The sequence below is a fragment of the Macrobrachium nipponense genome, chromosome 11 (assembly GCF_015104395.2).
Source record: "Macrobrachium nipponense isolate FS-2020 chromosome 11, ASM1510439v2, whole genome shotgun sequence".
Classification (NCBI taxonomy): Eukaryota; Metazoa; Arthropoda; class Malacostraca; order Decapoda; family Palaemonidae; genus Macrobrachium; species Macrobrachium nipponense.
Genome location: NC_061087.1, coordinates 7,947,307 through 7,973,306, shown reverse-complemented (window position 1 = coordinate 7,973,306; position 26,000 = coordinate 7,947,307). Strand labels below are relative to the sequence as shown.

Below are 26,000 nucleotides of genomic sequence, written 5' to 3'. Positions count from 1 at the left end.
GACTGTTTCAATTTGAAAATCTACCATAAAAATTCTGCACCATCAACAAATAAAGGTATTGTTTTCCTCATGAATTGTTACCTCTTAAAAAGAAAAACTTACAGCATCAAGTTGGGAAAATAACTTCTTTTTCACATCCAGGTTTTCAACAATAGCTTCTACAACCAGGTCTGCTGCAGTTACAGAAGCAACTGCATCCGTTGAAGTACCCAATCGTTGTATTGCATCTGAAATAAACTTTTCAGCATCTGGCCCTTCTCCCCCAAACTTCTTTTTTGCTACACGCTGAATTGAAGTCTTAATTCTCTGTTCAGCTTTTTTCACAGCTTCTCCATCAATGTCAACCATTGTAACAGTGTGCCCCGTTTGTGCAGCAACCTTGAGTTAAAATAGAAAAACAAAATGAGATAAGGTTTCTAATATACATACGGTACATATGCAGGGTACTTGGCAATTAAACTTCCTTGGGTCAATAGCCTCTAGCCAAGAGTACAGTATATTATACAGTATTAGTTCACCCTACAGTTGATGTTAAATAAAAATTATGTGCATATTTTGGAAAATAGACGACTGTTTAAGGATTTAGTATTTCCACAGAATTTGTCACTAAAACAAATTTTAAGCTACCTTGGAAAACTTAACACAAAAATGATTCACCCCATTACAAATGAGTTACATACTTATGGCTTACTTTCCCAACCAATTCTTCAATCCATAGAATTCAACCTTTCAGCTAGAATTCTATCTGGTCCAGGTCCTCAGCTATAACCATTCTCCTTGATTTTTCTCAGTATTCCAACTAGTATGTGTTCTGATCCTCCCACATCTACTTTCTGATTGTGTCAATTCCCTTCTCATCACATTCACTAGTTTTAATCTTTAAGACAGTCTATTTTCCAGCCTTTGGAGGCTATATCTCTATGCAGCTTCCTCATTTGTAATGTGATCATCTTCAATGCACTTCAGCATTAAATATATCAGCATTTGGAAGTTCTGTTCACGACAGCATGAAGATAACTGAAAATTGGCAATATGTAACTAAAATACAGCATCAATAACCGTCACTAGACAAGCGCGGTAAAACTGAATCGCCAATAATCGGGTGTTGCCTGTATTTATAAATCAGGTAGAATTCTGCAGGGTATCATCAAACTCCCAACACAAATTTTTGCACTAACATTGCAACTGATTAAAATTGGCACGAGGAAGATTTATGAAAGGATGTCTCAAAACACTGCTTTAGTAACAAAGTTCGGTAAAACATGCAAAGGCAATATACCTTAAAAAATTACTGCATATATACATATATCAATATTTCTGCTAAACAGTATAGTTGCCATGAAATAAATATTTTCCCTCTTTTGTCTCATCAGTTCTGAAGTTTGACTGTTGTTGTTACTGGAAATCACTCTCTATTTAAGAGCAACATAATAGTAATGTTAAGAGTCCCTTGGGGTACAGATCTTTTAGTGTTGGAAAATGAAATTCAGATAAAAAAAAAATAAATAACCCTAACCCAAAGTAACCTAACCGAGTCATTGGTTACATATCACTGCATTTACCCTAAAGTCCAGTTAGCATAAGTCCTTTTCATTAGTGTATTGTACTGTAATAGTAATAACAATAATAAACAATTTTTGACAGAGTAACTTCCTGCTATGACAGAATGAAACAGTACAGCCTGGCAAATAATGATAAGCAGTATATATTACAAGTTACTGATAAAAGAGGTACTTATGGTCCATGTAAGAAGGATATGAAATACTGCATTCCAAGTACCAAGTCAATTTTAATACTATTCATCTTCCTGTGTTTAAAATCTGCATCTAGGTTTTAGCATTTTTTCACTGCTCAGGTAATGACTACAGGCAATTTCCCCATATGGGCAAACAATAATTCATCTTTTATAAAAGTTTACTGGTAACCACAACTTAGTTGATACACTTGCCTTCGATCTACTGCTTGACTGTCTTTTGACAGACTGCACTTTCTCTTGTGAAATATAACATAATTTTGGTAATCAGATATGGCAACTGACAAATACATCTATAAAACTTAAAAGCTGTTATATATGAGACACTTTATGTGTGTAAAGGTTTGTCTCCATAACATGAAGCCCTGAACCACATCTATTCTAAAGTGCACCAAGTGATGCTTTCAAATTAAATAAGCTCTTAGATCAGTTTAGGCTAGGGTCTACTATTAGCCAAGGTTGATGCTATACAGGAGAGGCCCATAGACTAGGTTATGTTACCTTACAATATATCCATTTGTATTGCCATTTAAATGACAAATGTAAGAGTCCCATTCTTTTCCCTTCCCCTAATACCTTCACTTCACTCACCCTTTCGCCCCTTCCAAACCTTCCCTTCCTTCCGGGGACCCTTAGGGTTTAAATCAATTTGCAATCGGACCCTCACTCTATCCTATCCCCCTTTATGCTATGCTATTGCCATTTCCATTGAATACGCAAGTTCTGAAAATGTCAAATACGTACTAAGGGTAGTTTTTTATGTAAATGACAAACCTGAAATTCATTTTCATACAAACCTCTTTCCTGGGACCAAGGTTGAAAACCACACTATTCTTACAATTGGTTGGGTGGAAGCCAAAGGCCACCGATTCCTCTTGTACATGACATAGAGGATAACACAATAAAGGTACATATGCAAATATTTACACTACTTTTGTAAACATTATAGATTTAAAGTACTTTTGGTCAGGTTGGGGGTGAGTATCCACTTGTCATATAAACTCTATGCTTCTGGTTCGGTTGGGTTAAGATGGTTCCCGAAACTTTTTCTGGTCTGCAGCCTAACCACCTTACATTTCAGTAAATTTTCTTCTTCAAAACCCATGGTTCCTACTGTAATACCCCATTACTGCTTTGTATGGTGGGTGTAAGGGTAATGTTAACCCTCCATTCATGTTGGAAACATTCTTCAAAACCACAAAAAAACTATATACAATCGGCTACATTTCCATTTTTGTGCTGCATTAAAGGTTAAAAGTACCATCTGCTTTTGCCAAATCTGGGGGAAACAGAATAGTCTAAAGGTTTGTCATTCCGACTGAAATGGGGCACACAGGCTAAGTTGTTGCAAAAATATGTGCATATGTCTTTGGCAAGGAAATTTGTCATAAACTTACCAAATCACAGTTCCAAAGCCAAGGAAGCATCAGACTGTAAATCTGGGGCTTTCATATCCTTGCAGATGGTATGCCGGTGAAACAGTTTACACATATGGGTATTTCTATATAAGCATTCCACATCGTTTGTCCCTGCGAATACATAAACCACCAGGAATTGGGGCGTCAAATGTATTTTGCTTTGTTTAGTACTAGCCCCTGGGGGTTAATTACAGTCGTCCGAATAAATATTACTTAAAATTCTTGTTCAGGAGGTAAAAATGCATAGAAAAACCGCAACTGCCATAGTCTAGGCCGTTGCAGAATAGTAATATAGATCTACCCAATATGAGCAAAACCTATAAAGTAACCTGTGGGAAAAACAAAAGTTTCGGTATTTCGGTATTTCTACAGAAGCAATCCGCGGTGGCCTAGACTATGGCAATTGACGTTTTCCTATGTTATTTTACTTACTGAACAAGAATTTAAAGTAATATTTATTCGGACGACTGTAATTAACCCACAGGAGCCAGTACTAAAAACGGCGAAATACATTGGACGCCCAAATCCCTAGTGGATGTCGTATCCGGGGTTACGTTCCATGCAGTTTGTGCAGAACTATTTTTTAGAATTACCCTGCAAGAAACTTAACCGCGGATAGGACATCCACTAGGGATTGGGGCGTCCAATGTATTTTGCCATGTTTAGTACTGGCCCCTGGGGGTTAATTACAGTCGTGCGAATAAATGTTACTTAAAATTCTTGTTCAGTAGGTAAAACTGCATAGAAAAACCACAACTGCCATAGTCTGGGCCGCCGCAGATAGGTACCCTAGATCTACTGGTATTTCTACAGAAGCATTCAGCACAAACTACAATGAACGTAACTGTGGATACGACACCCACTAGGGATTGGGACATCCAATCTATTTTGCCGTGTTTAGTACTGGCCCCTGGGGGGTTTAATTACAGTCGTCCGAATAAATGTTAGGTACTTAGGCTACAATTCTTGTTCAGTAGGTAAAACTGCATAAAAAAACCAACAACTGCCATAGTCTAGGCCGCCGCGGATAAGTGCCCTAGATCTACCAAAGTTTCTTCACCACAAGGTTATGCCTGTAATGCCCAATTTTATCTTAAGTGTAAAAGCATATTCGGTAGATCTAGGGTACCTATCCGCGGCGGCCCAGACTATGGCAGTTGCCGTTTTTCTATGCAGTTTTACCTACTGAACAAGAATTGTAAGTAATATTTATTCGCACGACTGTAATTAACCCCCGGGGCCAGTACTAAAAACGGCGAAATACATTGGACACCCCAATCTCTAGTGGATGTCGTATCCGCGGTTACGTTCCTTGCAGGGCCCTAGCTAGCTAGCCTATATCTTGAATGCACCTAAACTTTAACATACCTAGGATATGATGTATGCTGTTTTCAGCTTATCAATTAGGATAGGCTAGTAGGGGTCATAAAATCGACCTCGGCCAAAACTTCAGTAGCCAACAGATCAGACCTGGACAGGCCTATAGCAACAGGCCTCGTCTACTGTCAAATATTTTAACTGCTTAAACCACTGCATTTCAGTTACCTTATACCTAGATAGTAGTACTCCCTAGTAGCCCTATTTTGGTAGGAAAGAAAATCATCTAATTATCATGGTTTAACTTTCTAGCCCTTCAAGATTCATCAACATTAATGTTGCTTACGTTAACTTTATAGGCATGAATTTAAAAAAATATTTACAGAACCAAAACTTGGCTAGAGTATGTACTACTACTATATACGGTAGGCTACGCCTACAAAAGTCATGTACAAAATGGGGTCTTTTCATTTTAAATTCCCAGACAAATTCACCACAATCATTCTAAGAAGCAACATAATTAGGCTTAACGAATATGCCTGACGGTATAGGCCTAGACTAAATTACCTGAGCGATCCCGGCTCCCATAAGACCACTGCCGATGACGGTGACATTTTTGATTGCGGACATCGTAGCTGACTTCGAAAATGCTCTTTTAGCGATATGATTAACAAAAGCCATTTGGTGTATAAAGGATGTGAAGTCCTCTAGAAGCACAAAGATGACCGGCAGAGATTCCTTACTAGTTTTGGACGGTACAAAGGAGACACCGGTTGGCACTGGCTAGGGTACCACCAGCTCCGAGTCCGAGCAGAAGCCTATCAACAACCAGTTGCCAACTTTTACATTTAGACTATAATAAGATACATGAGAAGAAAACTTTGTCTTTATTGATAGACATTCGAACCAGAGTTGCAAGTCATCTGCTATGTCTTCCTTCGTCGAAATATAGAAATAAGAACACTTTAGTGATGTAATATCCTACCATAAAAAAAAAAAACAACCACACCGCCCCACCACCTAAACTTCCACAAGATTTTAGATTTTACTGTCGTGCCCTAATCAGTCATAACTGGCCGTCGTGGGTATATGTAGCCCTCGACTCGTTTGTTACGTTCGTGGAAATATGGGTGGACTGCACCTTGCTGCCAGTGCCACCCACCAATACACCCATCTATAGGTCTAAATGGCTACAAAATACCATTACGGTACACACACACACACACACACACACACACACACACACACACACACACACACATATATATATATATATATATAATATCTATATATAGATATATATATATATACATATATATACATATATATATACTTATGTTAATGCTTTTGTAAAATGTATAAAAGTGTTTTGTGTTCAGATTCTAGAACTGATGTTAATTTAAAACGTAAATCTCTAATCGTGCGTTTTGTACCCTGTACTATGTTCTGTTAATTAAGGCTGGAAAAGACATCGGTGATTCGAGCCCGCGATTTTCGTAATGACTTGATTTTGCGTCATTCACAGGCTTTGGAAAAAAACCCACAGCCAATTACGACAACAATACGATATACGCAATGTACAATTACGACAGCATTACAACGGGATTCACAATGTTGTAGTCGTAAATGCTTGTCACTGATGATCTTAGGCCACACGACTTTTAACAGTTTTTTGGGGTACAAGCAAGAGCCACATAGTTAATTCCATCCATCAGGAAAATAGAATACCAAAGACAACTAGAGAGCCTGAACATGCATGGCTTAGAAACACGACAATTGCGAGGACAACTAATAGAAACAATCAAAATATTGAAAGGCATAACAAAAGTAGACGGTAACATAATTACATTAAATGAAAACCAGACAAGAAATAATGGATGGAAGCTAGAACTGAACGGATACAACACATTCCATTGTGGGAATTTCTTTACATACAATTAAGATATATGACACATGGAATAAACTGCCACCAGGAGTTGTAAACAGCAACAATGTGGAAGCGTTTAAAAGAAAGCTAGACAAAATCATTAGGACACTGTGAATGAACAGTAAAACCTGCTCCTAGAGATGGAACTGATAAGAGCTTGATCCACATTATCTGTGACACCGTCTAACCTTTCTTAAGGTTAATCAAGACCCTTTATTTGACGTGGTAAGGTAAGAGTGCAGAAGTTAATTGCCAAGTTTATTGAAGAAGCTCCAGATGAGTTTTTTTTATTATCACTTTGAAAGAGTAGCTTCAGGTATGGGATGGCTAGAAGATTAATGGTCAGTCTACATACAGTGTCTTAATTGGAAAAGGGAATAGTGCTTATTTAGCTTATCAGTGAAAAGATTACAAGGTACTCAAACACAATGTGCTACAAGTCTACCAGATGACCCCAGAGTATTACAATGATAGATTCATTTACTTAAAGAAAAGATCACAAGATAACTTTCTTGGATGATTCTTAAATAGCGAGATGATGTTTCAAACGATGGGTGGAGGCTTCTAAATTTAAAACTATGAATGATCTTGAAGAGTTAGTTGTTTTTGAACAATATCTTAGGGGAATTCCTGAACACATAAGAACCTATTTGGAAGAGAGAGTTGGGTTAAAAAAACTTGACAAGGCTGCTACAGAGTGAAGATTATAACATAATCAGGAGCAAAAGGAACTATAACGTCAAGTACCAGAATCAGCAATAATGGGAATCCTACAAGTGGTAATACCAATACAACGCAAGGTAATACACCTAAGCAATCTAAAGTGAAATCCCCATCATCCAATTTTTTAAGACAGTTACAGAAGCCTAATTTGTCTGCTTCAAGTGTGGAAGAGCAGGACACTAGTCAGGAGTGTTACCAGAATCAAAACCATTCGAAGCCAGTTAGTCAAGTGGTAAAAGGTGACCAGATGAAACAGACTACACAGAGCAGTGGGGTGAAGAATCAGACTACAGAGACGACTGGGACTAAACAAACTGAATGTTTAGCAACTAGTGGAAATGTAACTTCAAGCAGTGAGTGGCTGAGCAGTTTGGAGGCTTTTATGCCATAAGAGTAAGCTGACAACTCAAGAAGGGAGTGCACAGGTACCAGTCAAGGTATTACATGATACCGGGAGCAACCATAGTGGTAGTACGTGGTGCTCATCCTCAGTTGGAGAAGAATCTCACATGAGATTCAGTTATTTTGAAGGGTACAGGAGGAGAAGAGGTAACTCCTATATGCCACTTACACCTATCACATGAATTGGTGAAAGTGAATATTGATTATGCTGTGAAGGACTCACTGGCTCTGGAAGGTGTACATGTTAAGCGGGCCATACATTATCCAACTTGGTTGGACAACAATGTTGGCCAACAATTTCTGCTCTAGAGCATACACTGTAAGACCAAGTCGTCCAACATTAGTTATAGATGTCGATCTGTATTGAATAACACGCTCTGTGGCATATTATTGTTGTCTTAGAATTTCAAATAAAATCATTACGGAATGGAAGTAGATGAAGAAATACTTTTATGTGGTACAATAATCAGTTTATGTGCAGCTGAGAACGAAAAAAAGTACGTAAAAAAAGAAAGCATTGGGCAAAACAATGGTTGCTAAATCGCTCACATAATTCTCATGTGAATTTGTTACGTGAACTAAAAGAAACTGCTCCAGATGATTACAAAAATTTCTTGAGAATGGACAATGAAACCTATCAGGAGCTGTTAAAGCCTGGTTAAACGCCCTTCTTGAAAAAAAAGGCTACGAAAATGAGGGATGACGTGATAACAGTACACCAAAAGCTGTCAACAACTTTACGATTTTTAGCGACCGGTCAATCATATGAGGATTTAAAGTTTTTGACGAGAATTGCTCCCCAAACTATAGGTCAGTTTATTTTACCTACTTGCAATGCTATAATTAGTGTGCTAAACAAGAAGAAAATAATTAAAACTCCAACTACAAAAGATGAATGGAAAGAACTATCTACGTCCTTTGAAAGAAAGTGGAATTTTCCACACTGTATTGGAGCGGTAGACGGTAAACATGTCAACATAAAAAAACCAGCAAATTCAGCGTCATACTATTATAATTATAAAAAACATTCAGCATTGTCTTGTTTGGCATTGCAAATGCCAACTATGAATTCATATATGCTGAGGCTGGAGCAAATGGAAGAGCATCAGATGGAGGAGTTCAATCTAACAGCAAATTCTTTGAACAACTTGAAAACGATGACATTACATTTCCAGATCCAGAGGATTTACCTGTAGGAAATTATGGAAAATGCCGTATGTCATGGTAGGAGACGATGCATTTGCCCTCTCTGAAAATCTAATGAAACCCTTCACTGGTCAGCTAACAGATGAACAAAGAATCTATTGCTATAGATTATCTCGAGCAAGACGAATTATTGAAAATTGCTTTGGGATTCTAGCTAGCAGGTTTCGGATTTTATTTACTACTATAAATTTAGCACCTGAAAAAGCCGCACGAATCACATTGGCATGCTGCTATCTACACAATTATATCTTGAAAAATAATAGACAGTTATATTTTCAAGGCGCTGATATAGAAAATATAGATACTGCAACTGTACAGGAGGGTTCTTGGAGATCTGATCCGCAACAACTAGTCCATTACAACCAACTCAGAAAAGAAATTCTACCACATGTGCTAAGCAAGTAAGAAACAAGTTTTGTCAGTATTTCTATACTGATGGTGCAGTCTCATGGCAGTGGAGAATGTTAGGATTACAACAACCTTCTGCAAGGGTAGAACAGCAATAAAACATCAAAAACTGATAAAGTTTATTACTATTAAGTAATATACATTATAAAAATGTATTAACTGAATATTACATTCTTAATAAAAATAACAGATTTCCTTTAAACAATGAAAAATGAAAATAAAATATTGTACCTTATGAATGTATATGCATCCTTGAAGTTGTATCTAGGTATACTACAACATTATAAAAATACATAAACTAAATATTACATTGTTCAAAAACGTTTCCTTTAAATAATGCAAACTAAAAATAAACTACTGTACCAAATGAATGTATTTTTATCCTTGAAGTTTAATATAGGTATTCTACAACTAGTTTAAAGAATAATTCGGGTCTTGAAGAAGTTCAGTTATAGTATATTGACTCCCTTGGCTTATGTCAGTCGAGACATTTTCATTGGATAAATGATAAGTGCATACAGGTTGGGTTGAAATGTCAATGGGGTTGATGCACGAGTACTTGACCTACTGGACGATAGTGACACAGAATCCAATGTTAACTGGTTTAATTGGCCCATTATAAGAATCTCATCAATAGCTTTTTTTTGCATACAACTTTTGTCTCTCGTTCAGCTTTCTGTAGATACCGCCCAGCTATCCGCATAGATTGCGGCTTCGTCCTTCATGAGTTTCTGCTCTTTTATGAAATCTAAATGTTCGACGGCTTTTTGCAAATAGTGATCTTTAGTTGTATCATGAGTAGTCCGCATTTTTCTCTTGGTACCTGCTGTATTTCCAATTCCCTGGTCATCGCTCTCATCCAAATTACTATCTCCAGGTATCTGGATTTCTGATCTCCTGAAAAATCATGCAGCAAATCGAAAATACCATAAACTTGGTTCGTACATGTCATCACCGCCCGCACCAGACTTTTCAGACTTTTCCTTCTTTTTCAATTCCCTCCTATAACAAGTTCTCATATTGTTTATTTTTTTTTTTAAATCATCTAGAGTGGCATTGCTAAATATTTCCTTAAGGTTATTCAACAGTACTTCCCATGCTTTATTTCGTTTGTTTTTATCTTTATATTCTTAGCTTTTCACTTTCCAAATCGCAGGTAAACTTCTGTATGTATCAATGAAACTTCTCCACTGTTTAGTGTCATTTATATTTGCCATCACGTCTATTTAACACTTTTATAAAACAGCTATTTCCAAAAGAACGTGTCTTTAAAGCAAGGACTACTCGCAGTCAAACTAGGCTTCCAACTGATGTTGGTTGTGAAGTTTTACAACAAGCGCACACACTGTCAAAAGGTTGTACAACATTAGGCCACGCCCCCTTAAAATCAAAGCTGCTTTGATTCTCTCCAACCAAACCAACCAACCAAAATCTTGTTGTACAACCTGCCCATACATTGTCCAATATTTCATACAACCCAACCAAGTTGTACAACAAGTTGGATAATGTATGGCCAGCTTTATATTGGGTAATGAAGTTGGTAGTGTGCCATTTGTTCCTTGTCCTATAGTGGCAGAAAAACTGTTGAGGATTGGTCTCATGGTAGATTTGGAAAAGAATAACCCCCCACCTGTTTCCTAGTTGTGTAACTACTAGGGTCATGAAGAGGACTAAAACTGTAAGTGAAGAGACTGAGGATTTACACACCCAAAAGGATCAAGTAAAGGATCTTTGAGCTTAGAAGAGTTGTTCCAGGGAATCGATATTTCCCCTAGTGCTGACCAAGACGAGATTTCCCAAGAAGAAGAAGAAGAACCTGTTGCTCTTGAAGAGACAAAGTAGTCAGTGTTCCTGTAGATAGTAGTTAAAACTACAGTACCAGAGTTAGCAGATATTGAGAGTTCAGCCCTTGAAGTTGGTCAAGTGACAAGAGAGAAAGTTGGTCAAGTGACAAGAGAGAAGCTAATGTTACTGCAGAAGAAGGATACATCGTTAGCTAATTTGTTCTTCCGAGTCGATGATCAAGAAGAGGTGCAACAAACTCCCACCTGTTATTATTTGAGGGAAGGTTTGCTGATGAGGAAGCACAGACCTGCTGATATACCAGGAGATGCTGAATGGGGAGAATATTGTTAAATTTTGATTCCATATCCATTGAAGAAGCAAGTGGTAGCAGTAGCACACGAGCCTGGACATTTGGGAAGCAGGAAGACTGTGGAGAAGATTAAGAAGTATTTTTTCTGACCTGGACTCAACAAAGATGTTAGCAGGTTCTGTTGAGTGTGTAATACCTGCCAGATAGCTGGGAAGCGGAATGAAACCATTCAGAAAGCGCCCCCTACAACCTATAGAAGTTAAGAGGAGAACCCTTTAGCAAGGTGATTATAGATGTGGTTGGACTGCTTCTGAAGATGAAGAAAGGAAATGAATATCTGTTAACACTGATATGTCCTGTGACAAGATATTCTGAGGCGATCCCTGTTAGAAATATATCTTCCACCAGGTATTGGAAAGTATGCTGACAAAGTATTGTTCTGAGTCAGGAAGAGAATAGGATGTTGGTTGACCATCAATGTTATTTGAGGTCAGGAATGCTTATCAAGATAGCATGAGATGTTAACCTAATGAGATGAATTTTGGTAGAGAAGTAAGAGGACTGTTGAAGATTCTTGCAGAAAATTAGGAAGAAAATCAAGAGAAAATACAAGGAGAGTATATGAAGAGCTTGAGTAAGAGGTTAAGAGAGATTAGAAAATTCTCTTTAGAAAATATGAAAGTAAGTCAAGAGAAAATGAAAAGGAGATATGATGCTAAGATTAAGGTAAGAAGTTTTAGTGTAGGTCACCAAGTGTTAGTGTTCCTACCTGTCAGATTTCCCCTTACCTACAAATTTCAAGGTCCTTATACAAGATAATTGAGAAGTGATAGAACTTGTGTGATATAAACACCAGAAAGAAGAAAACGACAAACGAATATATGTGAACCTCTTGAAACCTTACTTCTCAGAAACTAAAATTGAAACTGTTTAAATAACACATATATGTAAGTTCAGCTACAGAAGACGAAGATGGGTATAATTGACAGCTGTAAACAAGATGAATAAATCTTCAATTTTGAAAAAATAGGGAGGATAAACTAAAACATCCTAGTGTTGAGCAAGGTGAAGAATTGAGTGAAGTGATTAGAAGTTTCACAGAAATTTTTGCAGACATACCTACCTAGGCGTACCAAACTGACCAGGCATAAGATCAAGATCCAAGAAGATGGAAAACTATTTAAGCTGAGAGCTTATCACGTTCTCATCAAGATGTTTTGAAGAAAGAAGTTGAATATTTGTTACAGCATAGTTTAGTAGAACCCATTTTAGTCCTGGTGCTAGGTATGGTTCTGTTGGGAAATTTGAATATGGAGAATTTTACTTCAGAAATTAGTAGGTGCCCTAGTAAGTATTTTTGACTTGGGTGGACATCTGCCATCTGATAAGTTTTCCGGTTGTGACGTCATCAAAGATGGCGGGCACTCGATTGTGAAACTTGTCATATCTCTCTCAATACGGGCCCGATTTGGATGAAACTTCAACTCTTTCAACTAATTAGAATTTTACAAAGTTAAAAGAAGAGGGGAAAAGTGATGAACATTTTTTGCAAATACTTGAAAGAATCTACTTCTAAGGTAATATTCTAAACTTTTTTTTATGTCCAATTAATATATTGGTTTTTGCAGGCTGCTGAAATTAAATGAAGATATGGATGTCGTAAAATTGATTAGAGTGTTAAATGACATTGTTACTAACCGTTTAAGCACATTAAAGGGGAACTTCTGGTTAATAGCCATTAAATTTCGTCGAACAGAACTTTTAATAAGCTAAAAAATGAGCCATTGCTCGAATCTGTACGTAATCCCATTTTTTACAATTTAATTTCAAATTAGCGCCGAAGTACTTCAATGGAGAGCGCCATTTATCCAGAATTCGGCTATGTTGCCATCTGGCGGATTAGTACCGATGACGTAGTGTTGCGGACTTGCGGTCGCGCCCGGGTCGCCTCACAATAACAAGAGCAGCGAAGCATGCGTATTGTTAAGTATTCGTCCCCGGTACTGTCCTTGTGTTTTAGGCCAATTGTCATCCAAATAGCGTAAATTATGCCAACTTGTATGGCGTTTGGTTGTCCCAATACTTCTAGGAAGTGTCAAAAAGGCATATCATTCCACAGGATTCCATCAAATAGAGAGAAATAAAGTTGCTGGCTGTTGGCTCTTCGAAGGGGGATATCAACATCAAAACCTTTCAACCTACGACGCAAACCATTGTCTGTTCGGACTATTTCTTGCCAACAGATTTAAAAGATGACATCTGGAGCAGGTTATTAGGTATGGCTATGGAATTTATATATGTTTTGGGAACTTAATTTCTCTCTGAACAGACAACGGTACCGACGAAGATAGGGCGGCTATCTATACTGTGGTGCCTCCACTTGTATGCATTTGAGTTGAAATTTATTCTTGTCAATCGCCATGTGCGTATTGTGATGGGGTGAATGGCAGTTTTCTGAACGTGTGTGTGTGCCCACGAATTGATGAGGGCCTTCACTTAGTCCTTTTCAACTAATTTAATTAATGGGGTTTTATATGCCTAACTAGGCATACTTCAGGCTACTTCTTTATTTACCATTTTAATCATATATTTTCAGCTGACAAATACAAACCAAAAAGGATATATGCTGTGGTCTCCGACTAGTTCCGTCTGTCTGAACCTACCGCGACATGACGTCATACATAACAGATGAGCAACAAATAAATGGCTGCGCCCATGGTGCAATATTAAATTGGTTGTAAAAAATCAGAAAACGCCCCTTTCAATAAATTTTTTCACCACGGGTACTAAAATAGAATAATACTACAATTGAAACAGCTAAAATGCAACCAGAAGTTCCTCTTTAAGTTAAGCTGCAGTGTTTTGCTACCATTAAGTAATGACTGCTATATAGGGTAAAAAACCGCATGGTACAGGGGTGGACCATGTACGATCAATGTATACAACCCCAATTAAAGTACATTACAACGCGTCCTGACAACGGAGTAGAGGTCTTTAGCTCCATTTCTCACCAACAACAAGTCGCGTCTGATGCCCATCTCCGATGTCAGGACGCGTTATAATGTACTTTTTTGGGGTTGTACACATTGATCGTACATGGTCCACCCCTGTACCATGTGGTTTTTACCCTAAGATACTGTCAACAATTCTTTTATATTATTATATATAATATATATATTATAATATATATATAATATTATATCTATATATACGTGTGTGCGTGTCCTGAGATTTATAATAAATTTTTTAAGGACATACATGGACACTGAAACAGAACACTTAAGTTACCCACACACCCTATTTACAGAGAACGGGAACCGATTCTTCAGTAAGAAAACCTTTTATAGTATTGGAAACTTAGTATTCCGCGCACTCTAAAGAACCGACACAAACAATATGCATATTACTTGACTATTTAAGGAGAAAAGCAGATGCATAACGTCACTCTACAGTTCAAAATACACAGGCATCCAGATATAAAAATAGTTAATCGACCATTCAAACCGTTTACACGTCTTATCTTGAAAATTTTTCTTAAATCTCTTAAGATCGAGCACAAAAAACATAAACAAAAAGCAAACCACTATCGAGCGTCATGTTTTGTAAGCAGAAGTCACGTTAAACCTCTTGTGAATTCGAATTAGATGCGGTCGGTGACCTCCACTTCAAGGGAGTTTTCTTATCCAATTTACTTTTCTAAACTGCAGTGATACCACAGGATATATTTGGAAATTTTACGCATGGGCGGACCAAACAAACGTTTTTATCCTGATCTCTAGAATTTACTAACAAAGAAATCTGTCATGACATTTATTTATTAATGACGACTATAGTTTATAAACAAGGAGTCTAGCAAAGAAACAAGTCCAGCACAGCAAAAATAACAAATGAATTCCAGTTAAACGATACGAATCAACCTTACTGCTTGTGAGTTACCTTACAGTATCACCTCTCATACATTGTCTAGGATTACATAGTGATGCAAAGTGAAATCTATAGAATGTTTAAATAAACTGCAAATGTCAGTCTAAACCAAAATGGTTAATTTGATGTGAAATAGTTCATACTAAAGTTTAACTGGGATTACTGGGTTCTTAGGTCTTGCAAACTTACATGATTCTCAGCTTTGAGAAAATACATTTTAAGTGAACTGGTGAATTATAGTAAACATACACACACACACACACACACACACATATAAGCGAATCCCACAGGAAGATGATAGTCAGAAATCCAAGCGCTTTCGTCTTTACTCAGACATTGTCAAGGAGCTAATGAAGTACAATTGGAGAGAAAGGTCTCAGGTACAAAACAAGATCAAGAATACCAGATGGTTAATTGTCAAAAGGGTAAAAAGTAAAAGAGATAATCCAGGATTATCGTATATCACACGGTCACAAACTTAAACAGATTTGACCCTAACCGAAATTACAAAGTATCTTTACAGTCCAAAACATGTAAAAACTGAATATATTAATTTTGTTGCTTATATTTATCTACAACTTTTTTCATTATGAAAGCATCAAGTTTAAATTTCTATGGACAGTTACATCAAGAAAATTCAAATAACAATTTCTTTCTTCCTCTACAATAAATTTTATAGAAGGGACTAAATTATTGAGTTTATTAAGAAATTCCTGGAGATTTTCGTGAACTGGCCAAATTTCACCTTTTCAGTCTTTCGAAAATCAACTAATATTGCCTCTTTTGTTCATTACTACTCCAATCACCATCAAAATGTTAAATTCTCTTTTTTTTTCTGGGATGTTCCTAAGGGCTTTACGTGTCGGTAGCCCGCAGTTTATTGACGATGAAATTAAAACTATTTATGATATTGCATTGTGTGATGGTAATTGCTTCCTAGCAAAGAAAGATAAAGGAAAGGAGAACACATTTTCGAGAAGTTCGGCAGTAAGGAGGTTTTCGCGCCCGTGTTGGAGGCGCCTTTTTCTCGCGGCTGTTCTAGAATCGTCGGGCGTGTTGTGGAGCGCAAAAATGCGCCAATGTGACTTGAGAAACGCTGCGATTTCTGATGCAATACCTCGTCTAGATTCATCTAAGAAATTCCAGTAATCTCGGGAGTCTGTGACGCTTGGTTTATTTAAACTTGATGCTTTCATAATGAAAAAAGTTGTAGATAAATATAAGCAACAAAATTAATATATTCAATTTTTACATGTTTTGGACTGTAAAGATACTTTGTAATTTCGGTTAGGGTCAAATCTGTTTAAGTTTGTGACCGTGTGATATCCGATAATCCTGGATTATCTCTTTTCATTTTTACCCTTTTGACAATTAACCATCTGGTATTCTTGATTTTGTTTTGTACCTGAGACCTTTCTCTCCAATTGTACTTCATTAGCTCCTTGACAATGTCTGAGTAAAGACGAAAGCGCTTGGATTTCTGACTATCATTTTCCTATGGGATTCGCTTATTTATGAAGTCACGTGCATCTACTGTGATTTTTTAAGACACACACACACACAGATATATATATATATATATATATATATATATATATATATATCCAGGAATGGCAAAATTGAGGCTCTTTTACGTATAATGTATGGCTCGTGGAATCATGTCGACTAAGCTCCTATTTTCTTATAATATAAACGCTATAAACCATGAATGTTGCAAAATTTCAGCTTTATAATTCACAGAGTATAAGTAGGCCTATGGATTGAATCACGATTTTAATGTCCATGACGAATTAATATGTACGAGATTTCAAATACTATAGTTCTAATAACTACAAAGTATCTTGTAATATACTATGTAGAACCAACTATAATTATTTAGGCAGTCAAACAGAAGAGAGGAAACACCGATCAGATTCTCTCGTCATTACATAAACGGGAGACCTTACATATCATAACATCAAATTTCTTCATTTAATCACGGCTTCTGCAGGGTGTGTACTCCTTAGATTACCTCATCTCTGATTACTCTACCTGGGAACACTTAAGAAGATTCCCTGTTAATCAGCAGGTTGCAAAGCTTAAAAAAAAAAAAAAAAATAGAAAACTACTCCAGAAGACACGAGGGAACTTTCACGCAACGACGACACACAAATTAATCAGGTTAATCTGTGAGCTGAGGGAAACAAGAGGAGAGGAAGCGGGCAGCATCCTCTCTCTCTCTCTCTCTCTCTCTCTCTCTCTCTCTCTCTCTCTCTCCGCCTCCTTCCCACGGGAGTATTTTGCAGCCACCCACGTGACAGGTGCTCCGGAGAGCGATTGGGTTAACTTTGATTAAAATTTGATCCCAATTAATCAAAGTTACGGGAAGGGGAACGCAGCGGCCTCCGCTGCCGCCGCCGCACCGTTAGCGAGGAGGCCTCACCCTCCTCTGCATCGCCCTTCCCCTTCCCTCCCCACCTCCCCTGGGGGAATTTTACTGGGGCTTCGCTCTCTGATATTCCCCTACAGATGTTGCGGTTTTAATCAATTTAACGAGGATGGGACGTGCGAGCGTAAACAGCAGCAGGAAAAAAAGAAGAAAAAAACCACACACACACCTTTATCTCACAAAACAATATATAGTTAAGTGATAGATAACAGAAGAAAAGCATCATCATCATACAAGACTGCTTTGCAAGGGTACGAACAATTCAAAATCACCACAAAAAGGTATATATAGTAGGTAGATTGTTCAGGGGACGAGGCCCGAAAAGGAGGGAGGCCATGAAAGTGAAGGGTCGAGTAATTGCTAGTTTTAGGCTTAAAGTAGTCTATTTTATTTTCAAAACAAACAGATTCTTTAACAGGAGGATCATCGTGCAACAGGCGTAGACCTCTGACTGAACGGGAATATATGTAAACAAGAGGGGAAAAAACTTGCATAGGCATCTTAGTTCTATAATTCAGCTAAACAATAAATCTACTTGAAGCAAAATATGTTGACATAGATAAACAACACGAATTCGTGTTGACACAAGGTCAGGAAAAACTAACATCATGATAAATTTAAGAAATGGTCCGTGTACACGTTCAATCTTTATTTTTCAAATAAAAAATGGATGTATATATTTTTCAGTCTCATTATTATTTATGGATGGATAAAACCTAAATATGAAGAATCAATATAACTAAGCATTAAATGATCACCGGTTCAATTTCAATGACATATGGAAATGAAGATGCAGTTGTGTATGGCCGTCTGATGGTCAGAATTCCTTTCAATTTCTTTTCAAATTGAACGCTGTTTCCTTTTCGGGCACCGACTGAGAGAGAGAGAGAGGAGATTCATCACATCAAAACACGTAGTCCACCGATTTACGATACATCGTACCTATGTATTTGCGTGGGCGTTTCGTTTTCAAAACAGGTGATTGCACAACTTCAGAAAACTACGTCAACGTTTCATTAACGGCTGAAAGTTTAGATAAATGTTGAAAACACTGTATTGACGCTTTACTGATTTCATTTCTGCCGGATAATCTTTTTAAGAAACTAATTCTCACACTATTAACAAGAAATTCCTTTTCGGTGGTGGGAGATAGAGTTTCCAAAAGTTCCTTTCAGTTCCCTGTAAATTTAAATTTAAATTTCTGAAACAACGAATGACAACGTATGTATACGGAATTGCTAAATGATGTCAGATAAACAATGCTGGGTTTACAGGAAGAGGATGAATGCCCGTCTAGTACAAAATACTTGTTGACATATTAATGAATCTCTATTTCACCTAAACACTTCTGCGCGAAAAAGACCCTTCTCCATCAGCTCGTGTCTCTTTCAAGTAAATGTGGTTCATTTTTCTAACTTTTCTCGAGCGCCTATTTAAACTGGAAACAGATTGCGCATGCGTCAGACGAATGAGATGCTCATTGCTAACTCGCAAATCCAAGAGAAATTGTAAGCCATTTTCGTGCCAATGTCAATCAGGTTTCCCGTGTAGAGTATGTAACTGGAAAGGATGAAAGACAACAGTAAGGCCAAGTAATGAGATATGTGAGGTTATCCTGCGCTTAAAGGGAAATCGAGAGTAAAAAGGTTTTAAAGGAGTAACAGGCGGGCTATTCTATGAAAAGATCGTTAAGAGAGGGTGGAAAGTATGAATATGAACGGAGGAGCAGTGAAAGGAAAGAAAGAGGTGAGGGAAACGCCGCTATTCTTCTACGGGAAGTATGGAATTGACAAATGAGAAAAGGGCAATACATTATGAAATAGTCCTCAAAGGCCGGATTTACATTTTTACATATATTTCTTTGGAATATTGCCTATATACATGCACATTAATATCTATATGACAGGGGGGTAAATTTTGTGTGTGCCTGAAAAAGCATTTTATTAAAACAGTACAACTAAAACTTAAGTACATCTTAGTTTTACCAGACCACTGAGCTGATTTAACAGCTCTCCTAGGGCTGACCCGAAGGATTAGATACTTTTACGTGGCTAGGAACCAATTGGTCACCCAGCAACGGGACCCACAGCTTATTGTGGGATCCGAACCACAGTATATCGCGAAATGAATTTCTATCACCTGAAATGAATTCATCTGATTCCGCGTTGGCAGAGCCGAGAATCGAACTTCGGACCACCGGATTGGTAACCAAGCGCGAAAACCACTCGTCCAATGAGGAACTAACAGTACAACTAAGATAACCCCTTCCGATATCTAATATTTAGACAAAAGTTTTTCTTATCTAACCGGTCACAAAGGTGATAAAACATAAATAAATATCTGTCAAAGTACAAATCAATTACCGTTATCTTGCTTGTACCATGAATACTTATGGTACAAAGTCTCAGACAGGCGTTAGATAATATTTAAGAGTATCATGATAGAGAGACGGTCCTTTGGCCTAGCCCTGCGATTTACATAGGGAAAATAACACCTTCAGATTACTTCGGTTCCTCAATGAGAAAAGCTTCCTCAGTGAGTAAATTTCTAGATTTCGAGGACATCGTTAAGCCCTGAAAAGAACCCTTACACTTGCGATGCATTTTAACGAAGGTACCCGTTCGCTGAGATGTAAACAAACCCACTATATTATCAGGTACTCTAAATACGCTAAAATGTGGATTTCACACAAAAGTCGCCTGATAAACAATTCATTGAGTTCATATTTGAAGTACACTGGTACCTACTTGTTCTACTTGTTTATTCTTATTATACAATCAATGCTTCCTAAAACCAAAATACAAAAATAAAATGAATACACATCATGACAATAATTACATCCTACTTAAGGTACAAAAGATAAACCGATTGAAACATTCATCAAGATCAATTTTGCTTTCATCGTCATGAAAGTGACAGCCATCGCTACCATAACTATCAGTATCTTTACCGTTATTCACAGTTTACAACCGAACGCCATTGTTTGCATAAAAGGTATACTTCATAGAGAGATTATCGATCACAATATATATGGCCGAAATAAAAGCGTCCTGGCTAAACAGTCGAGTGGAACAAGACCTGACCTATAGACATGTAAGTAATACACACGGACGCGTTTGGAGCAACATACGATATATGCCTACTGTCTCAGTTTCTTCTACCGTCAGACCCTAATCCCAAGGAAGAAAACTATTCTTCCACAAACTTTCACACACACACACACACAGCTACTCAATATTCAGATAGACTTGATCAAGGAGAAGTTAAGATCGGGGTCGATACCGTAGCTAAAATGCGATCCACTGGTATTCTATTCCTCATTTTCCAGAGAAAATGTGGAAAAAAAATATGAGGGTGACGCGGAAAGCTGACCCTATTGATCAGTGCCCTTACAAGGTCTTTATCTTGAGAACATCGTAAGAATATATAGGCGAAAGATGCTGAACTTAATTAATCGTTCGCAGGACAGAGTCGCCCACAGGGGGTTAACATGACCTGAACATCTGACTGAGTGCTGCTGGCGCTCCGAACAGATTCCCTGAAGGGACGAGTTAGTGAGATGGTGGATGGTGGGCAAGGGAGTGGGAAGGGGGTTAAGGATGTGCTGGCATTGCTCGGAGGGTAACAGGATACCTGAGTAAGGAGATACTGAAGGATAATCTTGCGGTAGCGACCAACATCCTACGTGGAGTCACCTGATCCAACCGCAGGCACCCATTCGAACGTCCCCTTACGACCCAAACCTACCCCCTATACGGACTTGCCTCGGGGCATCTTTCCCCAGATTCTGTCCTACCCCTTTAAGAACCCAGAGAGAGAGAGAGAGAGAGAGGTCTGCAAACATTCAAAGTACATAAACCATTAAGTTCTGATAAAAGTAATCTCATAATTTTGTTTCATAATTCCTGCTGTAAACTGATCTTTAGTCAGGCAGCTTGATAATTATCATGCAATTATAGATATGAATGTTTAAGAATCCAGAGAGAGAGAGAGAGAGAGAGAGAGAGAGGTCTGCAAACATTCAAAGTATATAAACCATTAAGTTCTGATAAAAGTAATCTCATAATGTTGTTTCATAATTCCTGCTGTAAACTGATCTTTAGTCAGGCAGCTTGATAATTATCATGCAATTATAGATATGAATGTTTAAGAATCCAGAGAGAGAGAGAGAGAGAATGGCGAACAATGTACAAAAGTTTGCAAGCACTCAAAGTATATAGACATTTAAGTTCTAATAAAAGTAATCTCGTAATTTTGTTACATAATTCCTGCTGTAAACTGACCTTTACACAGGCAGCTCCATAATTATCATACAATTACAGATATGAATGTTTCTTGGGGCTATTTTTATCGACCCCTGGTTTAATCAATTTAAGAGTGTCACCACTCTTGACACTTACCACAATATCGACCAATTGGGCATCGAGGCAATATTCTGCATTTTTTCAGAGGCTAAATCTGAATAATCGCCTGAAATGGATGGTATATGTAGTTTTTTTTAACATTGCTAGCAATAAAATATTTAAGTAGGTACTGTATTACTAACTAGCTGAGCTTGAATGATAATTCCATCACATGAGACATTCTCTCTCTCTCTCTCTCTCTCTCTCTCTCTCTCTCTCTCTCTCACATTTTTTTTATATATCCTGCCATAATTTTGCAAAATACGAAGCCTTCAGAAGATTGCAAAATGGCCTCCTATATGCATCTTAAGTGGGTAAAATACTGACACTTTGAATTCCTTACTAATCTTTCATTTTCTGTTTTCTTTCTATCCTTCACTAATTCATAACTGATATCGATCAATCACTCCTGCTACAGCAGCGAAAAGAGGAAGTTGGAGAAGTTGGAATAGCACGATAAAGAGATCCCAAAAATAAAGGAGATGAAGTATAAGGATCTGAAGGAGAAAGCCCTATATAAATGCATAAGGACACAATAGTCAGACAGATAGGTTGGACAGCAAGACTGAAGAAAGGAGGCGGCAATGGAGGTAAAGTAAAAGGCTGAAACGTGGGTGCAGCTGAGAGCCGAAGGACGCCGCAAACACACTTCAGTAATGGGTACAGTGCCCCACAGGAGAGGAAATAGGATAAAGTTTTCTCTCTGAATTTAAACGTGAACTGAAATGAAGAGATTTAAAATAAGTAAAAGCTAATTACCAAAATAAATAGGAAACGTAAAAAAAAATAAATATTTAAAGCTTAACACACTGAAGTAACTGATAAAATAAATACAATACAGGCGCATCTTTTGAATCTTTAGATAAATGAGGTAAAAAATTGAATATTCAATAAGCAAACAAATTCACTAATCGACAACCCTAAAATGGCTAGGTTAATTAAAGAAAAAACTTTTGTTTTTTTTAAAGTCTGAAATGAATCACGTTGAAACTATCGTTTGCTTTAGTTTCCAGCTAAGTTCGCAGAGAAAATTTTACATCTCAGCTCTTAGATGAAGTCACTTATCAATATCTGTATTATCCAGTGTGATCATTAGACTTTGAAATGGTAGAATCTGCTAATCCCAGACATATTGAACAGAGAACCAAGAAGATCTCTCTACGCTGTGGGAAAAAAACGCGTAAATGAGACCTCCGTTTCATGGTGACTGATTTGCTGTATTAGTTTTCTGTAACAGAAAAGTACTGAGGTGGCGTCTGTCCGTCCACAGTTTTCCTGACCGCCATCAGATCTTAATAAAACTACCGAGGCTAGAGGGCTGCAAATTATTTTGTTGATCATCCTCCCTCCAGTCATCGAACCAAATTACAGCCCTTTAGTCTCAGTAGTTTTCATTTTATTTAAGGTTTAAGTCAGCCATGATCATGCTTCTGGAACGCAACTACACAAGCCACCAGGCCACCACAGCCGGCAGAGTTTTATGGACCGCGGCTCAAACAGCATTATACCGAGACCGCCGAAAGATATACCTATTTCCGGTGGTCTTGATTATACGCTGTACAGAAAACTCGATTGCGCCGAAGAAACTTCGGCGCATTTTAAAACTAATTTTTAAATTATGGATAACCAATTATGATGACCTCATATATTTTGTGTTTCACTGTTTCTCCAACAATTATATTTTACCGTTACCGTTGTCTGTTTATTAATTATCCTTTCTCTATTGCATATTTTATTTTAGTCTTTATTACTATTAATATGTCCGCCTGAAGCCCGAAAGCAGATAGACATGCCCATTTCCTGTTGTGTGTGTTCCTGCTGGGTTTCAATAGTTGTTGTTCTATCTAATCATGACTATTACTTGAGTCTGCTTTACCGTTACTTAACCCGGGAGTTTTCTACCACCACCAATGTTTTCATTATCACTATGGAGTAACGACACTCCTTTTTTGGCTGTCTTCCTGTTAGTTTTGTTTTACATATGAACTATCATTATTATAATTAGCAATGTTTATTTAGCTAAATTATTGTACCGCCTACATTGCATACCCAAACTGTATTTATATACTGCCTGGAGTTGAAATAAATGTATATAATAATCAGGTATGATAAGTTTTGCAAGTTTATAAGTAGGATTGCTTATTGAACATAAAATAGTAGGAAAGGGTAAATTTGGTTACGATCTTCTGGAAGTCCTGATAAAATTCCAAGTTGGGACCCTGTCACACAGTACAATTCTTTGCTCTGACGCTGACTTATCTTTCCAGAAATTAGTATTATTCTTTATCATTAGCACAAATTCGAATAGTTGACTCAACGTTTGGATAAGATGAACACCAATTCGTTTTTTCCAGTCCACCAATTACCAAGGATATTGCCATGAATTTGAATGTTAAGCAGTTTACTGACGCCACCCAGCAACGTCACTGAACTTCCACAGAGAGCGCCCTAAGACTTTAGTTCTAACTGGATCATCATAGTACAGCTCTGGAAGCTGGACAATTCAGTAGGAAAATATCAGAAAAGACAAGTTAAGTATATCTTAGTTTTACCAGATCACTGAGCTGACTAATAGCTATCCTAGGGCTGGCCCCGAAAGATTAGATATTTTTACGTGACTAGGAACCAATTGGTTACTAAGCAACGGGACCTACAGCTTATTGTGGGATCCGCACCCCATCGAGAAATGAAATTCTATCATTAGAAATAAATTCCTCTAATTCCGCGTTGGCAGAGCAGGGAATCGAACCCGTAACCGACTCCTCCAAAGAGGAACTGGATAAAAGAAAAAAAAAATACGCCGACGTTTTACCATTTTTTCTTCCGGTAACAATGACTTCCTGATAGGTATAACAAATATCATACGGGTGTAATTTTTTCCCCGTTTCTCATAATAACCCATTATAACTTTTCCTTAAAATTATCATAATTTACGGGCAGGTTGAATGACCGTAATTGGACAGCTGATCGGTAGAAGGATGATGATAACAAAAATAGCAGCCAACGTGAATCCTTTCCGTATGGTAAATATATTCGAAAAATATTCCAAATTCCTTAAACGACCACGCTGTTCCGTTCTGTAATATGCTTCCTATTGACCCAGCTTTCATGATCAGCCGATAAACGTCGTTTTGAACAATTTTCTTCTAAAGCATCTGCTTCGCATTCACACTAAATCAGAATCATCTTCAGAATAAGATAACGAGAAATTGCTGAACTGAGAAAATGATGCACAGCAACAAACGCCATCCACGAAGTACGAGATAAAAATAAAAGCAAAGATAAGCAAACAGAAAAAGTAAGATCAACAAGAGTCTACGAAAAGTTACACAGAGGAAAAACAACGGAAGGATAGAGAGACTCAACACTTACGAAATGATGAGGGAAGAGACGAAGGGGCCGACCCTCTGATAAACATTTCCGAAGGCAAAGGTTATTGTAATCTTCGTAGATATAATGTTTCACTTGTGGTAATGGAGAGAGTTAGGTAACGTCATCTCTTCCCCCACCCCCCCACCCCAAACCCCTCACTCACCCCGTTTCTCTCTCTCTCTCTCTCTCTCTCTCTCTCTCCTTTTCGTTCAGAGGTATACCTGGCTTTAACATTAATAAATGGATCCCCACATCTAATGATCCAGTACATGAACTGACCAACCCGCTATTTATGCAAATTACTTTTTTTCTATAATGGACTTTCTACTCTGATGCATTCAATGTGAAAAATTGATGCAAATAGTTAGTCATGCTCGCTATATCGAATCAGAGACAGTAATGAAAAGTAAATACTGTGTAGCTATGTATTAGAATATTGACATTGGTGGAGGCTATTTGATGTACATCTGATATAAACCGAGAAGGAAGATCATTTAGTGTAGTACGTACACCTGATGAGCATCTACGGAGTAGGATAAGATCTGCAAGGTTCTGTATTTACTAAACACTGAATTTCTGCTACTCATTTGATTTCATCAGTCACACTTGCATAAACGAAAGATA

The 26,000-nt window shown here is 37.6% G+C and overlaps 1 protein-coding gene across 2 annotated transcripts in view; it reads right to left on the bottom strand.

The window, feature by feature from the left end:
• Nucleotides 1-26,000, bottom strand: part of LOC135219087 (hydroxyacyl-coenzyme A dehydrogenase, mitochondrial-like) — a 225,038-nt gene that overhangs the window by 38,895 nt on the left and 160,143 nt on the right. Inside the window, exons 1-2 of one of the 2 annotated variants that reach the window (XM_064255553.1) lie at nucleotides 5,056-5,336; nucleotides 103-378 (exon numbers count right to left, since the gene is read on the bottom strand). In XM_064255553.1, coding sequence (XP_064111623.1) covers nucleotides 103-378; nucleotides 5,056-5,169 — 390 coding nt within the window. In that variant the 5' untranslated portion in view covers nucleotides 5,170-5,336. Of the gene's footprint in view, nucleotides 1-102; nucleotides 379-5,055; nucleotides 5,337-26,000 lie in introns of those variants that run through there. The other variant, XM_064255646.1, reaches the window with a different exon arrangement.